This window comes from Phaseolus vulgaris, chromosome 6, assembly GCF_000499845.2.
Source record: "Phaseolus vulgaris cultivar G19833 chromosome 6, P. vulgaris v2.0, whole genome shotgun sequence".
Lineage (NCBI taxonomy): Eukaryota > Viridiplantae > Streptophyta > Magnoliopsida > Fabales > Fabaceae > Phaseolus > Phaseolus vulgaris.
In genome coordinates this window covers 1489183-1506765 of record NC_023754.2, presented here as the reverse complement: position 1 = coordinate 1506765, position 17583 = coordinate 1489183, and the positions used below count along the sequence as shown (strand labels likewise).

General features: G+C 38.3%; 1 protein-coding gene across 1 annotated transcript; it reads right to left on the bottom strand.

Annotated features, from left to right (window-relative positions):
* Positions 1-3408: 3408 nt before the first annotated feature.
* On the bottom strand, positions 3409-5841 carry LOC137832988 (cysteine-rich receptor-like protein kinase 25). Its single transcript, XM_068641390.1, has 6 exons — positions 4903-5841; positions 4662-4796; positions 4406-4530; positions 4114-4324; positions 3726-3963; positions 3409-3601 (listed from the first exon to the last, which is right to left on the bottom strand). Exons 1-6 carry the CDS (start codon positions 5660-5662, stop codon positions 3409-3411), a joined length of 1662 nt encoding a protein of 553 aa, XP_068497491.1. The 5' UTR covers positions 5663-5841.
* Between the last annotated feature and the right edge of the window lie 11742 nt (positions 5842-17583).

Sequence of the window (17583 nt, the reverse complement as noted above, 5' to 3'; positions counted from 1 at the left end):
AATTGGATTTAATGATATGACACAACTAGAAAGAGTTCAGAATAATATTGGACAAGCAAATAAAAATAGGAACTCAATAAAGGATGGCACACAAAAGGAACCTAAAGAAAGGCACTAGAATTGATTCGAAAAACCAAAACAGCACTACTGGAATTTTCAGGTTCAGAAAGCGTGACTTAAAATTTTTATGCTGAGCTGGCTATTTTGAATTTGCTTCTGAAAATTTAAACACAAACAATTCATTCTCTTAGCAAACTTTTGGCGCTGGAATCACACCAAAAAAATGCACCAATTAATTGTGATAAAGTTTTCAAAATCAATGTCCAATTATCGCCAGTTTTAGCGCAAGAATGCACACTTTTTTTTGTGTGATTTATCTTTTTTTTTTCTATTTTGCCTTTTCAACTAATTCTTTTTTTTTCTTTTTCTAACACATCAAACCACTGAAATCCAGAATCTCAGAATTTTCTTTCAACGTATTTAATTTTCATAACACAAAACAGCCAGAACAGAATTTGTAAAAACAGAGGATTCTTAATTCTGGAATTAAAAACAGAATGAGAAACTACAAAAACACAATGGAATGAATGTGATAGAATTTGTATGGATCTAGCATACAAATAAGAACTCAAACTAAAAGGAAAAATGCACTAAAGGAACAAATCAATTCAGAATTCAAATTAAACACTCAAATCAAAACAAGAAACAAATGAATCAAAAAAAGTACTACTAAGATTTGTTGACAATTTTGGAATTACATGACTAGACAAAACTTATAGATCCAGAAAATAAAATGACTCAAACACATCATATGAACCGAACAGAAATTCAAGCAAGACTCAAATATCCTAAAATCAAAACAGCAACACAATTCACCATAGAATCCTACACAAAATTGAAAATAAGGTGCTCAAGAACAAATTGAACAATTTCTACCAATTGAAATGCTTAGAATAACATCTAAATCAAATTAAAAACGTAAAAACAGCAAGACAACATGAACAAAAGATGAACAACATGAAGATAAGAAGAACTCAAGCAGAAAAATAAAAAGAGACACTTATCTCTTGAAGACCATAGCTCTAGATACCAAATGATGGCATTGAGCTCTTCTCCTTGCGGTTTTTGTGGTGGTTTTGGCGGAAGCTTCAATGGATTGAGGTGGAACAAGGCTCTCCTAAGAGTTGTGGTAGCCTTGGAGGTGCATGAAAAGTAGGAGAGTGAGAGAGGTTCGACCAACTCTCTTTGTAGGTGAAAGGTTTGAAGATTAGAGACCTAAATCTTAAGAGATTTTAGGCAAGGGAGTAAGAATGACACATTTTGGCAGCATTTCATTACTCAAATTAATTTTGCAAATACATGAGCCAAGCACCTCAATTTATAGTGTTCAGAGGGCTGGAAATTCAAAAGAAAGTTGAGGGAAATTCAAATGAATTCCCTCCCAAAAGTTGAGCCTAAATGAGCACATGGGAAAGGATGTGTCTAGTTTGTATGCTCACCCCCTCCATGGGCTTTCTAGACCGGCCTTGGTAAATTTAGAGGTTTTTTTAGAAACTCTAAGTTTACCTAGGTTGGTGTTTTAGGTGCCAAAATTAATTCTAAGAAAAATTACAAATAAAGTTCCTATGCTAATTTTGACAAGAAATTAAAGTCTACTCTACACTAGAGTTTATGACATTTGAACATGTAAAAGAACGTCTTCTTGGATCCTCTTGGCCATAACTCTAGGGTTGGCCCAAATCTACCCTTTGGTGGACTTGCATATGGGCTTGTGCTTGGACCTCTTCCATCAGCTCGTGCCTACCGCTTACGCTTGGAAGTAAAGCTCCCTCTAGAAAATCCTCCCAAGATGGTGTTCAACTGTCCATGTACAGTGTGTCATGCGCTTGTCCCTAATGACAACTTTTACGGATTACACAATCAAAAAGCGAAAATTAACCACAACACCTTACCTAAAACGAAATCAGGTACCTAATCACCACAAACCACTCCGTACCACCATACAAACCACCACTGCAGATACCCACTAGAGAAACAAACACAAATTTCACCACAAACTTCACCACTAACCTCGCTCCAACATCACCCTTAGCCTAAAAATATTTGCAGAATGGTAGTTTTAAAATTAAACCAATTATGAAAATACAGGAAGAAACTATAGAGCTGCAGGAAGAAAACGCCTTTACAAAACAATCCACCCCAACCCATTCTTAACAAACCAAATGTAAGACAAATGAAAACGAGATAGATTGATATGTATTGTCATCCTATTTTCTTCAACTTTAATAATTTTTTATAACTAATCTCTCCACTTAAAAAAGAGAGTAAGAGTATAAAAAATCATTATAATTGGTACAACAATCTCCACATTATCAAAGTCTTCAACTTTTTTGTGAGTTTGCGCACACGGTCGAAGCTCAAATCTGAGGAACTTTCCTTTGAAAGATTTGTAGGAAGATTGATATAGGGTCACAACCCACCCCACTAATCCTACCAACACAGGTCCAATATGTTCTAGAAGAAGCTATTAAAAAAAGTTAGAAAAAAAGTTTGGCATCAAAACAATTCCTAAGTGAGTGCGCAATGTACGAAACACAACAACGTCTAATTATTAGGGTGAAGTTGAGTGGAAGTTGAAGTATTCAAACCTCCACAAATCTAAAAGAAGTTGTAACCTTAATCCAATAAACAATATATAACATGAAAATTTCCTAAAGGATGCAGTAGTTCATTATAAAAAGAATTCAAGATGAAGGAAGAATGAAAAAATAAATGAAGAACATACACTATTATACACAAATTAGTTTTTGTATATTTTGTTATTACAAAATGTTAACAAAATAAACGTACGAAGTATATATAGATACACACCTAAACATTACTACAAATACAATTATAATATTTTGAGCAACAAATAACTAATGTTGTTGAGAATAAACTTGAATCAGACTCTAATTCCTTGTTATACATCTTTGGTTTCTATTTTTCCACGATTGAAAAATGCTGGTTCTTGAGGTGAAGGCAACATCTCAACTTGCTCACAGCTAAAATACAAAGCAATTTTTGCCATGATAGGTCTCTGATCTGGGTTTCCTTGCACACATAATAAACCAATTTTTACACACTTAATGATTTCTGTTTCAGAGAAGGAGTGTTGTAATGAGGGATCCAACAATTCAAATACTTCATTTTCCTTCCACTTCTTCCAAGCCTGCAATTAGGATGCCAAATACATTCTCATTTATCTCCATCATATGAATCCTCTTTAACATGTTGTTCATAGAACATTTTTTACTAGTTTATTTTTTTTTAAAAAAGGACAAAATCATGAACAAAAGTCATCAAAATAGAAATGGCCCCTATAGTTTTATAATTTCTAATAATTCTCATTCAAAATTTAGAAGTATGCTAAAATATGTTGAATAACATGTTACTAATTAACTTTTTTTCTTGGAATCTTAAGAGATCATCAAAATCTTTTCCATTACCATCAACGTTTCTTTTTCCACTGACTATTTCAAGAACAATAACTCCAAAACTAAAAACATCAGATTTCATAGAAAATTGGCCAAGCATTGCATATTCAGGAGACATATAGCCACTGCAAAAACAATAATAAACTCAGAAACTCATCATACATGACATGAGGTAAAGAATAATGTGATATATGTCAATATTATTTGAAACCAAACAATTCCTGTTTTATTAGCATAAAAAAAACTTACTATGTTCCGGAAATTATACTAGTGTTTCCTTGCATTTGATCAATGGAAATAATCCTTGCTAGTCCAAAATCTAATATCTTTGCATTCATTTTGTTGTCTAACAAAATGTTACTAGGTTTAAGATCACAATGTATAATATTAAGATGAGAATCTTCATGGAGATAGAGAATTCCTCGTGCAATTCCTTTTATAATCTCGTATCGTTCAGACCAACTTAATTTCCTATGATTTTGAGGACCTGTAAAATCAGCATGCAAGAGATTAATTACTCAATAAAAACAAAAACATGAGACAAAACCATTTTTAGTGATCAGAAATATGGAGAAAACGCATTGAAGATGAAATTGTAGGTGATGAAAAGATAAAAGATAAGTTTGAAGTATCAGACTGAACAGGTAGTAATCAAGGCTTTTGTTGTGCACAAACTCATAAATGAGTATCTTCTCATTCCTTTCCACACAAAATCCTAACAGTCTCACAAGATTTCTGTGTTGAAGTTTGGAAATCAGCAAAACCTCTTTCTTGAATTCTATAGCTCCTTGACTGGAATTTTTCTTTAGCCTCTTTACGGCTATTTCAAGTCCATTTGAGAAACCACCCTACAATATACATGCTATTAATAAAGCTTAAATTGAACATTACAGAAAAATTACTCCGTTACAGCTTAACACGAGACATACCTTGTAAACTGCTCCAAAACCACCTTCTCCTATCTTGTTATCATCAGAAAACTTGTTTGTTGCTTCTTGAATAGTTCTCAATTCAAATTGCAAAGAGTTCAATTCTGTTGAAATCTCTTCCCCACCTGAACCAAAAATGTTGTCAGTTATATATGAATCAGTAGTTCAGTAAATAATAGAATCTCCACTGCCCAGTAAACTTGAAAAGAGTGGAATTATGATCACAAAAATGAAGATTTTTTCAGTTCTACATTACAATTTCCCTTTCGGTGCTTGAGATCCTTCCTTGACTCCCTGTGTAGCAAATAGCAAACAAAAAACAAAACAATGACTGGAACAAGGGCATGAAAAAATATGATTGATGCAATTACTCCCAGATTCTTTCTTTTTCCTGCAATACAGAGTTTAGTATCAACTCAATATTTTCCTTTCAAAACCATGTTAAACAAAGGATACACATTGTTAAATTATGATCTTGCTCAGTTAAAAATGTTAACCTCTAGGAAGTGGGAAAAATAGATAATGATCATATCTAACAATACAGCTCGGATATATAACTCTTCCTCCTGTCTTGCCTCTTGCACATGTTTGAAGAAAATTCATGGCATCCCTAAGGCACTTCTTGCAATTTTCCTTGGAGAGGTATGGGGTGCACTGAGCAAAGCCAAAAAGGTGCTGGTCCTCAGAGATGGTTATTTTCTTCACAGCAAATTTAATAGAATCCATTGGAGCTTCATTGGCTTCAGTCAGAAGATCGTCCATCAAGGAACTCAGCACTTTGTTGAAACTATCCAATTCTCCCTCATAATCCTCACTCTTCCTAACACACCTAGATGGCCATTTCTCAGGAGTGTTGGGGAAAAACTTGTCTGAGTAGCGAACCAGGCATTCATGAGTCCAAATTATAGCCTCTTTGTTGAAGACACACTTTGATTTAAGTGTCTGTATGGAAGTACTTACACATTCTCCACATTTCTCCATATATCCATTGCACATGAAGAGGCCATAGACAATGTCTCGTTTGTTTGTTCCACTCACTGTGGTGTTGTAGTAGTTGGTGATGTTAATTTTGGATGTAAGTTTAGATAAGAGTTTATTCAGGTTGAATTGGTAACTGCTTTTGGGACTAAACTTTGCCTTGTTTGTGCAATCATAGTGCCTGAAAGTTGAGGCTGTTTCAGTCGGTAAAACGTTAAGGGTGCCAAGTAAGTAGAACATAAGAATTGAGATCAATTTCAGACGGATCACAGAAACCATGTTTTGGGATATTCTTTCTGCTTAATGTTTATGCTAATATACACTACAATTGGATTAATCTTCATGAAGTAATTGATTTAATAATTACTTGTTATTTTAGTTTATGTGAGGAAGCTAATGGTGTCTAGTCTTGTGTGAACTAAGTAAAATGTTCAAAGCATATTTTTGTTTCTTTTACTTTTGTGTCTGAAAATATAGAGAACTATGATTAGTTGTCGTGTTCACCATTTGTTTTTAGAATGCTACCTATCTTAAGTTAACATGCTTTGAGATGACATACATGATGCCATTAAGTGTGATAGAAATCATTTTCAAAACTTTTAGAAATTAATAATGAGAAAACTATAAAAGATTGTAGAAAATAAAACTAAAATTAAGGGTAACAAACATGTTAACCTTTATTTATTTGGAAATTTAAATAATCGTAATATCAACAAAAATATTACCTTATATTTTAATAGGAAATTTCACGATTTTTAATATAGTGAAATATATATTGAATTTGATTTAATTTAATTTTAATTTATTTTATTTTTCAAATATTTTGTTTAAATTTAACAACTTAAATTTATTAAATTTTAAACTTTGTCGTTGGAGATAAAGTATGTCAATTATTATGTTATTCCAATATCAAACAATTCTCAATAATTAAAAATTTTCTAGTTAATTTTGGTTAATGTTATTTTTCTATCAAATTTCGTCAAGATTTTTTTAATTGATATTGGTAAAAAAAAAATTCTTGATTGACGTTAGGTAAGAGTGTTATCCAGGTTATTTTTATGATCTTGTTGATTAGATTTTTTTTGCTAACTTTTTTTTTATCGATGTCGATTGAATCTTTTTTCCATTTTACATTAATAAAACCCTAGTTAATTTTGGCTAAAATTTTCCACCAAGTATTAAAAATAAATCTTAACAAACTGAACATTACTGTCAATGATAAAAAATAATCACGACAAACACTCTAAAAAGATAACCACAACAAACATTAATTAAAAAGATGTAGTTCACATTCACAAGAAAATGGCCTGTCTCACATTGGTCAAAAATATCTTTATTGGGTAAGAAATAAAAATATCAACAACAAAATATAGAGTTCTTTTGTAAGTCTATGGCCAATCATGTTTACTTTTTATTTTGTGTAACAATTTGTCACTTATGAGTGTTATTCTTAAAAGAATTGACATTACACTTGTGCCAATAACATGTCTTTGATCTTTGAGATCTTTGAGAAGCCAAACGCAAGTGGGTAATTAATGATTTATCTGTCAAATAAGAAGAAAATAAATTAGAATTATTATGCAGATCATTATAAGTTAGATTATAAATTCAAGATCATATAATATAAATTTAAGATTCTCAATAAAAATAAATTTTAGATTATAAGATAAAAAAAATGTTCTTTTAATACCAACAACTAAATAAAATATTAATTAAAGGGTAGGTCTAGGAAAAAAATTCTCTTGAAATAAAAATAGTAAAGGAATCTAAAATCTAATGTATCATACAAAAAGGTAAATTAAATCCTCATACAGTTACTTCAATGCTCATGTTTTCCTATCGTTACATTGTGTTAATGGTTAATTAGTGTTTCATATGTCACAATCTTTAAAGAAGTTACTTTAATTACATGTAACAAAAATGGTTAAATAAGAAAAGTAGCTCCTCGTGATCACAAATTGCAAAATAAAGTATTAAATACACAAGTGAATTGCCAGGGAGTTAAGTATTGGAAGATTTTTCAAGAATAAATAAAAGTAACCATTGGTGAGATCAAATGGTTTGGTAAACTCAGGGTGGATACATATAATATACTCTCAGCCAGAAATAAAATTATTCAAAACAACACAATAGACACGGGGAAAGTTGTCCATAAACACTTATAAATGAAAAAAGAAAAGAGAATAGTAAACTTGTTAGGAACTAAAATAAATTTATGCATAAATTAAAAAAAATGATTTTGAAAAAAAAATAACTATTACAAATTAATATATATATATATATATAATTTAGTTTTAATTTATGAGAAAATAATTATTTTTTTAATTTTCCTGTTTCTAAGAGTGTTAATATTCATCCAAATATGAATTTGTATGTTTAAGAAAAAGTTTTCCATAAAACTTTATAGGTGAAAAAAATAAAATATTGTTAAGACTGTTTGCTTAATATCTTTTATTTAAATTGTTCTTGTCGCTTGATCTTGGGTTGATTAGTTGGGCAAGCTTCGTTTGTAGTATGTCTCTTCCTATTGTACTAGAACAACGTTCCATTTTGACAGGTGGGGCTCTACCTGCTGATAATACTTCGACAATCAAGTCAGTGGGAGCATACAAAATAATAATCAGTTTAAGCCTCTAGTACTCAGAAACAACATACCTTTACCGGGGGTCTCAAGTCCATTTTATAGTTATTCCTCTAACAACTTTCACTCACGAGAATATAATCTCTACTGAAAGTATAAAATAATAACAAAAAACCACCTATCCACGGGCATCTTTACTTACGGTGCTAACAACAGAAGAGAATCCCGTACACCTTTATTCACAGGTGCTCTCCACTTATTTAACAGGTTTATATATTCAACTAACAACTATATGCATATATTTATTTAACTAACAACTTGGTGTATATTCACATATAGTCTATTCTATCAACTTAATATATATCGACATATATATTTAACTAACAAATTGATATTAACATATGACCAAACTTATTATTTAGTTATTCTCCACCGTGCTTACCAACGAAACTGGGTTGAGCCCATGACCTGCCCTTTGGGCCCAAAAACCGAGCTGACCATACCCATATGCTTGGATCGAGGTCCCAAGCAAACAAGCACTCTTGTCCAGCTAGATCGTCTCTTCGTGTGCTAACTCAACTAAATCAACTGAATTAACACACCATCTTTCAAGAACAAATTTATCATTAGATGACCTCATTAAAAAAAACCCTTCAAGGGAAAAAGATCATTACCTTAAACATCAAATTGTTAAAAAATTAAGCATTAAAACAAAACATTTTAACTAAAGTAAAACTTGAGGTTTGTCACGTTCCATGTTCGAGGAATAGCTCCCCCCTCCACGGTTTCTAGCCTGTACGCTCCATTCCCGAGCACATCGACTATGTGAAACGGGTCAATCCACTTCGGGGACAACTTGTTTTTTAATTGGTAAGGCTGGGCCTTTCACATTACCAAGTCGGTAATCTTGAAGTGCCGAGGTCTCGTCTTAGTCTTTTGTCTCAACTCCACCCTTCTCTTCAAAGCCTCTGAGTTAATACAGGAATGTTCATGCACCTCATCTAGCAAGTCCAGGTTCACCTTCCTTCCTTTGTTAGATTCCTCAACAACGAAGCTTTGGAATCGCGGAGAGCTCTCATCTGGGTCTATCTCGGGCAGGTCTGCCATTGACCATGCGAAAACACCCATGTTCTCCTATATCACATGAGTTATCTTATATTCGAGCTCTTTTTCCAACGAGGTGTCGAGCATAAGGTTCTTCCCTTTATCACCCTTTCCTGAACCTCTCCAGAAGGTCCAAGTCGCCTCTTGTTGACGACTTCTGCCTCAACAATTCATTCTGGCTCCCCTGCCTGAACAGTGGTTGTGTAGGTTCCTCTTCTATTCTTCAAGCTACTTTTGTAGGATTTTCACGCCATCTTCTGATTAGACTTGATAGTAACTAGAATATACCTTATGGTAATCGTCATAGCCGCGATGCCATCAGAGAAGGTCATCCTCAACTCGATGTACCCATGTACAACCATTTAATCTCCCGCGAAGCCGACCAAACCCCCATCGTATAGCCTTAGTTGGTCGGGAGATAACTGCAAACTATTGAACAACATCTGATGTGATTCCAATAGCATAGAAGAGAATGATTCTTGACATTCTTAGGAATCAACTTGAGTTGGACAACTATTAGGCACTTTTTCTTAGAATTGGATCAATGTTCTAAGACAAGAACTCACCAAAACTAGCACCAAATCCAAACTCACATGGAAGTTCCTCATATTGTCAAATTGAACCAACAAAAAGAGGTAAAACTTAAAATCACCGAACAGAATTGGATAAGAAACAAACTGAACCGAACAAAATGAAATTAAAAGGCAAAGAACTGAAAATGATTGTTGGAAAATAAGAACAACCGAACCATAAACTCAAGAACACAAGACAACATGAACAATTGAAACAGAAGGAAGGAAGGAGAAAAGAATGCTCATGAAGATGGATGCAAGGTTGGATGATCACGCCACTAGAAGGATGGTTGCTCCTAGATGAGTGTGCTGCCGCCACTTGAGGACACCATGGATCCTTCAAGATAAGACTAGAGAAGAAGGCTCAAAAGCTCTCCAATGCTCACTCAAAATTTGAGTATAGTTTCTTTACTCTAAATTCAAATCTGAATTTTACAAAGGGAGCACCTCTATTTATAGCCTAAGGTGCTGAAATGCAAGCTACACAAATTCAAAATTCCCTCCTAAAAAAGTTCTAGAACCGGCGCCATTTACAAAGCATGAGGAAGGTGTGACCTCTTCCTTCACTTTGGCACCTCCTATTCTACTCCTACACCTATCTACTAACGCACCCCCCCTCCTAAAGCTCCTAACTAAATCCTACAAGATGCTATAACAAAAGAGGTTTCTAATGTTTCCCTCTAAGCACCTTCAACCAAAGAAATTACAAAAAGAGAAAATAATTGTCCCCTAGCTCCTAAAGCTTTGAACATGCTTCTTGTAAGCCTTTGAGGTGGGCTTTGACCTCCATGGGCGTCCTCCATTTGTGCCTCTACCTCTTCTTGATCTTGTTGATTGGCCTCCATGTCCACTTGAGCTTGATCTCCATCATACTCCCCGAATTGGAGAAAATTCGACCACGAATTCTGGAGACCTACAGAAAAAGGAGTTAGATCGCTGATATTAAAAGTATGACTACCTAAGAATGTATCAGGCATATCTAACTCATAAGCATTGTCATTAATCCTCTTGAGGATTTGGAAAGGTCCATCCCCTCGAGGCATTAGTTTGGACTTCCTTTGAGTAGGAAAGCGATCCTTCCTCAAGTGAAGCCAAACCCAATCGCCCTCATCAAACAACAATGCTTTTCTCCTTTTATTGGCAAAGTTCAGCATACTTGCCAACCTTCTTCTCAATTCTCTTCTTGATGTCTTTATGCAAAGTTTTCACAAAAGAAGCCTTTTCATCCCCATCTTTGCACAAGACATCTCCAAGAAGGGGAATAGGAAGAAGATCAAGAGGTGTTAGGGGGTTAAACCCATAGACAACCTCAAAAGGAGAATGTGAGGTGGTAGAATTTACTACACGATTATATGCAAACTCAACATGGGGTAGTAAATTCTCCCACACTCTAGGATTCCCCGATAAAACATCTCAATAGTTGTCCCAAAGTTCTATTTACCACCTCGGTTTGACCATCAGTTTGTGGGTGGCAAGTGGTAGAAAATAAAAGCTTAGTCCCAAGCTTGCCCCACAAGGTCTTCCAAAAGTGACTCAAGAACTTCGGATCTCTATCGGACACTATAGATCTAGGAATCCCATGCAAGCGAACCACTTCTTGGAAGAAGAGGTTTGCAATGTGGCATGCATCATCCACTTTGTGGCAAGGAATAAAGTGAGCCATCTTTGAAGAACGATCCACTACCACAAAAATGGAGTGCTTTCCCTTTGATGTCTTGGGTAAGCCTAAGATGAAATCCATAGATATATCTACCCAAGGCATTGAAGGGATAGGAAGAGGAGTATATAGACCATGGGGATGCATCTTAGACTTAGCTTTGCGGCAAGCTATGCATTTATCACACAAACTATGAACATGTTTATGCATATGAGGCCAAAAGAAATGTTCATGCAACACATCCAAAGTTTTAGCAACCCCAAAATGTCCCATTAAACCCCCCTCATGAGCTTCTCTAACAAGAGATAATCTAATAGAGCAATGAGGAACACAAAGACGTTTTCCTTTAAAAAGAAAGCCATCTTGTATAAAAAAGTCTTTGTGTCCTCCTTTAAGACACTCTTGATAAATGAGGGAAAAATCAAGGTCATCATGATAAAGTTCCTTAATGTGATCAAAACCAAGATTTTGAGAGCTTAAAAGATTTACCAAAGTGTATCTTCTAGAAAGAGCATCCGCCACAATATTTACTTTGCCTTGCTTGTGTTTGATCACATAAGGAAATTGCTCAATGAATTCCACCCATTTAGCATGCCTCTTGTTAAGTTTGTTTTGGCTTTTCAAATATTGAAGAGATTCATGATCACTATGTATCACAAACTCTTTGGGAAAAAGATAGTGTTGCCAAGTAAACAAAGCCCTAACAAGTGCATATAATTCCTTATCATAGGTGGAATAATTGAGATGACTTCCCTTCAATTTCTCACTAAAATAGGCTATAGGGTGGCCCTCTTGAAGGAGAACAGCCCCAATACCTATGCTTGAAGCATCACACTCAATCTCAAATGTCTTAGTGAAATTAGGAAGGGCCAAGATGGGAGCATTAGTCAATTTTTCTTTCAAAGTGTCAAAAGCATTTTGTTGTGCTTCTCCCCATTGAAAGACCACATCCTTTTTCACTATGTCATTGAGTGGTGCGGCAATGGTACCAAAGTTTGGGACAAATCTTCTATAGAAAGAAGCAAGTCCATGAAAACTTCGGACCTCATTCAAAGATTTCGGTGTAGGCCAATTTTGAATGGCCATCACCTTTGTTTTGTCCACATGGACCCCTTTGCAACTCACAACAAACCCTAGGAATTCTATATGATCAAGAGCAAACATACATTTAGCAAGATTAGCATACAAATGTTCCTTCCTAAGGGTTTCTAAAACTTGCCTAACATGCAACCTATGGTCATTCAAAGATAAGCTATAAATGAGAATGTCATCAAAGTAAACAACAACAAACTTACCAATGAATGGTCTAAGAACATGATGCATGAGGCGCATGAAAGTACTTGGTGCATTACTTAGACCAAAAGGCATAACTAACCACTCATATAAACCAAAGTTGGTCTTAAAAGCCGTCTTCCATTCATCACCCGGTTTGATACGGATTTGATTGTAGCCGCTTTTAAGATCAATCTTTGAAAAGATTTTTGAACCATGTAATTCATCCAACAAATCATCTAGTCTAGGTATGGGATGCCTATACTTAATTGTTATGTTATTGATGGCCCTATAATCCGAACACATTCGCCATGTGCCATCCTTTTTTGGGACTAAGATGATAGGCATAGCACAAGGACTCATGCTATCTTGCACCCACCCTTTCTCAATCAAAGCCTCAACTTGTTGGCGAATTTCCTTGGTTTCACTTGGATTGGTCCTATATGCTGGACGGTTTGGTAAAGAAGAGCCCGGTATCAAATCAATTTGGTGTTCAATCCCTCTCAAAGGTGGAAGTCCATTTGGAGGATCTTGAAACACATCTTGGAACTCTTCTACCAAATTTTCCAAGCAATGAGGACTATCAACAAGTGATTCTAATCTAAGAGTTCTAGGGATGGCTAAGAAAAGAGGATGATGAGCCACTATTTCCCTTTCAATTTCACGCATAGACATAAGGAGTGTAGGCTTAGAACTCTTATCTTTTTTATCTTTTTCACTCTCCCTCTTTTTCTTCATGATAACTTGGTCCTCATGGACTTCTCTTGGAGAGAGAGATTTTAAAGTAACCTTGTGACCATGGAATTCAAAAGATAGTTTATTGGTAAAGCCATCATGTAAAACTTTTCTATCAAATTGCCAAGGCCTTCCCAAAAGAACATGAGTGGCTTCCATGGGCACAACATCACATAATACCTCATCTTTGTATTTTCCAAAGGAGAAATGGATGAGGACTTGTTTATTGACAATTATTTCTCCTACCTCACTAAGCCATTGTAATTTGTAGGGCTTTGTATGAGAGATAGTAGACAATCCAAGCTTATCTACTACTCTTGTACTAGCCACATTTGCACAACTACCCCCATCCACTATCAAAGAGCAAATGTTGTTTTGAATAAGACATCTTGTATGGAAAATATTTTCCCTTTGACTTTCATCAAAAGGTTGTGAAACTTGTCCAAGAAGTCTTCTCACAACTAACAAGTCCCCTTCAAGTGGACATTCGCTCTCTTCTTCACTAGATGCATGAGAATACAATGAATGCTTAGGAGAATCCGAATCATGCTCACTAACTACAATGCCCTCATGCATGTACATACTTCGTTTTGAAGGACAATTTGCAGCTATATGACCATAACCCATACTTTAAAGCATTTAGTATTAGACGTTCTAGTGGGAGATTTAGGCCTAGAAGTAGATGGCTTAGTTTCCTTGGGTTTGAAAGAAGAATCTTTGGAAGGATGTTTAGAAAAAGAATTTTTGTTTCTCCAAGACTTGGAGTAGTATCCATCATTGGAAGCATTTTTGAAAAAGTTTTTCTTAGTGTACCGATCAGGTAGTCGGAAGTGATGACGTGGCAGCAAGCGATAATATAGGCGTGTTGAACGGGACACCTGGCTGACAGAGGGGAAGCACATCGGGAAGTCTGTGTAGTCGCCAAGTGTTAGCTTGGCGTTCTCCGATCTCTAGTATGTGTAAACCGGCGGTCACAAGGCTTACGTCATAATCGCCGTATGTGAGTTATGGGAGACCAGATGGTTAGAGATCGCCGAAAGGAGCACATCGCCGAGAGATAAGGAAGGCTTGCTTAAGGCTTTCAAGAGGTACAAACACAGAGGATGAGGTTGCCAGATGATCATTCCCTGACCAGAGGTCGAGGCAAGGAAACAGTTTCCCAGAACGTGCATGATGTGCAAGTGAAGCAGATCGTGATAGCGGCAGGCGAGACCACAGAGAAGGTGTGCATGGTGACACCCCGTACTTGCCACTTAGAAGAGATCGCGCTCCAAGGAAGCTATGCACCGAGTTACTCCCTGCATGGGTAACTTAGTCGAATAGCTCGAAGAGTAGAGGTGACGCTCAGGTGGAAGGGAGGCTCCAGATGGTGACACGTGTACAGCTGGATGCGAGCCACGTGTCCAGAGGTGTAACCGTCAGGAGAGAGAAAGCGCTCAGGTATATAAGGAACTCTAACGAACTTCTGAGGTACGCGCGTTTAGAACACTTCTTTACGCTTGTGAGAACACTTGAGTACGCTGGGAGAATATTTGCACGGTTCCTTGAGTTTAGCTTTTCTCTTAGTATTTGGTGATTCCGTCACTGACTTGAGCGTCAGAGCACGATCGGCCGCAGCGGCGCCACTCTGTTTCTTTCAGGTTCTTGCGTGGATTTGAGGCTTGAAGGACGGAAGCTAACGTGGTGCTAAGCTGATCCAGAAGGAGGTACCTTCGACGTGGCAAGACTCTTGCGCTCTGGTCAACCGGCAGGATCATCAGGCACCCACCGTGGGGCCGTGTAAAACGTGTTCCCCATCCACAACGTGAGTTCTTGAGGTTTCTGCGATTTCTGTGTGGTTGTGTGCTGGTGCAACCATTTTCCACCGTTCGTTCGAGCTTTTGTTCGGTGAATTCAAGTTTTCCACCGTTCGTTTGGGTTTTAATCGGTAGTTTGAAGTTTTCCACCGTTCGTGCGAGCTTTCGATCGGTTGCTTGAAGTTTTTCGCCGCTTGTGTGAGTTTCAACCGGTGAATCGAAGTCTTTACCTTTCGTTCACGTTTCTGATCGGTGAATCGGGAGTTCTGGTGGAAAAGCGGTAGGTTCGTGGTGAGATCGCAAGTTTCTATGAAGGTTTTGACGTCCAAATCTGTCGGCGTGCTGTTGTGGTTGCGTTATTGGAAGTTCTTTGGAGTTTGAAAGGTTTTGACCGATTGATTGCTGGATCGATCGTTTCACTGGTGAAGTTTTCGTTCGCTGAAGTTTAATTTGCTGATTTTTCATGAGAAAGATGAGAAGCAACCGTTCAAGTCCCGTTGTGCCGACTGCTACCGAAGGCGCCATGACCATGGCGCAGATGATGGAGATCATGCGTGCGCTGCAAGCAAATGTGGAGGCATCGCGCATAGAGCAAGCGAAGATGCATGAAGACTTGGTCGCCTCTCAGGCCAGAAATGAGGAGCTCAGTAAAGTAACTGAGGAGTTGCGTCAAGCTCTTCAAGAGCAGAGAGGACGCACAGTTGTTGAAGAGGTTGCGCCGTCATCGCCACCGCGCGTTTTCCCAATGCCGTTTGCTCAGGCGATCACGGACACGCCTATCCCTGCGAGCGTAGTACCTGTGAAAGCTTCTTTCACCAGCGTGGAGGATCCTGAAGCACATTTCACCACTTTTCACACGCAGATGATGCTGTCAGGAGGCTCAGATGCTGTCTATTCCAAGATGTTCGTGAGCACACTCCAGGGAACAACGCTGGAATTGTTCGTTAGCCTGCCTACAGGTCACATAACCAATTTCCAGCAGTTTTCGAAGCTTTTCGTCGACCAGTACATTGTGAACAAGGCGCCACCTAGGGTGTCTTATGACTTGTTCGACATGAGGCAATACCAGGGAGAGTCCCTCAGGGACTATTTGAATCGTTTTGGAGCACAGATGGTCCGCTCGCCTGCCAAAGACGAGGAGATGTTGGTATACGCTTTCAAAAAGGGCGTGCTGCCGGGACCTTTCTGTGAGGCGTTGATCAGGGCCCACCCCGCCACGTTTGCTGAGGTTAGGCGACTTGTGGTGGCCCACATCGCCGACGAGAGTGAGGTCGCCGAGAAGAGAGGGAGCATGGCCCCTGCTAGGCCACGAGCCCAGACTAGAATTCAGCCGCAGAGGGTGCTGGAGACAATGGCGGCCAAGAAGGATTAGAGGACTCGCCATCCTTATGATCCCAAGAAGAATAAGGGAAGGGGCCCAGGGCGCCCCAGGGAGTTCAATCGCCCACCCAGGTACCAGTTTGTCATGGGATTGGCGGACCTGATCGCCATTCCCAACATAGCTGCCATGCTTAAAGCGCCTGAGAAAGTTGGTGACAAGGTGTTAGGACCAAAGCCAAACACCTGGTGCGAGTTCCACCAGAGTTTTGGTCACACCCTTGACTCGTGTCTGGCCCTGGGTTACCAGCTCGACGACCTGGTCAAGAGCGGTTTCTTGAATGATTATCTGCTGGACAAGAGGACGGGGGGTACGTCGAGCTCCCAGCCGGCGAGCGGTGAAGGCCAGTAGCATGAGGTGCCAACCCATGGCGAGATCCACACCATTGCTGGAGGTTTCTCGGGTGGTGGAATCACTGCATCACAGAGGAAGAAATATGCAAGGTCTGTGATGACGGTGGATATGTTCGAGGATCACTCGCCGGATGTGGACATTACGTTCACAAAGGAGGATCTTAGGGACGTTGTGCCTCACGACAACGATCCCATAGTTATCTCGCTCGTCACGGCGGGAAGGAAAGTCCACCCGGTACTGGTGGACCAAGGAAGCTCGGCGGATGTAATGTTCTGGCCGACTTTCACGCAGTTACAACTACCCCTTGACCAGCTAAGACCCTATGGAGGATGCTTATATGGGTTCGCTGGCGACCAGGTGGAGGTCAGGGGGTACATCGAGTTGAGAACTACGTTCACAAACGAGGCGGCCTCGAGGACGGAAAAAATCAAGTACCTCGTCGTAAATGCCCCCTCAGCATATAACATTCTGTTGGGGAGACCAACCCTCAACAGGATAGGAGCTGTGCCCTTAACTAGGCACATGAAGGTGAAGTTGCCATAATGGAGGGGGTGGTGATCACCATCAGATCTGACCAGAAGGAGGCGAAGAAGTGCTATGAAAATAGCCTCAAGAACAAGAGGTCAGTGAGTTATATCACCACGACGCCGCCTCCCGGTGTGGAGCCCAGGCCGACGGAGGGGCGAGTTGTTGCTTCGACAACAGAGGTGACCGCCGACGGCGATGTCGTCATGATAGACGCTGAAGCCAG

Coding starts and splice junctions, on each gene's coding strand:
- LOC137832988 (XM_068641390.1), bottom strand. CDS start 5,662: ATGGTTTCTGTGATCCGTCTGAAATTGATCTCAATTCTTATGTTCTAC. Junction 4,797..4,902: donor ATTTTTCCCACTTCCTAGAG/GTTAACATTTTT, acceptor TCTGTATTGCAG/GAAAAAGAAAGAATCTGGGA. Junction 3,964..4,113: donor CCTTGATTACTACCTGTTCA/GTCTGATACTTC, acceptor CTGATTTTACAG/GTCCTCAAAATCATAGGAAA.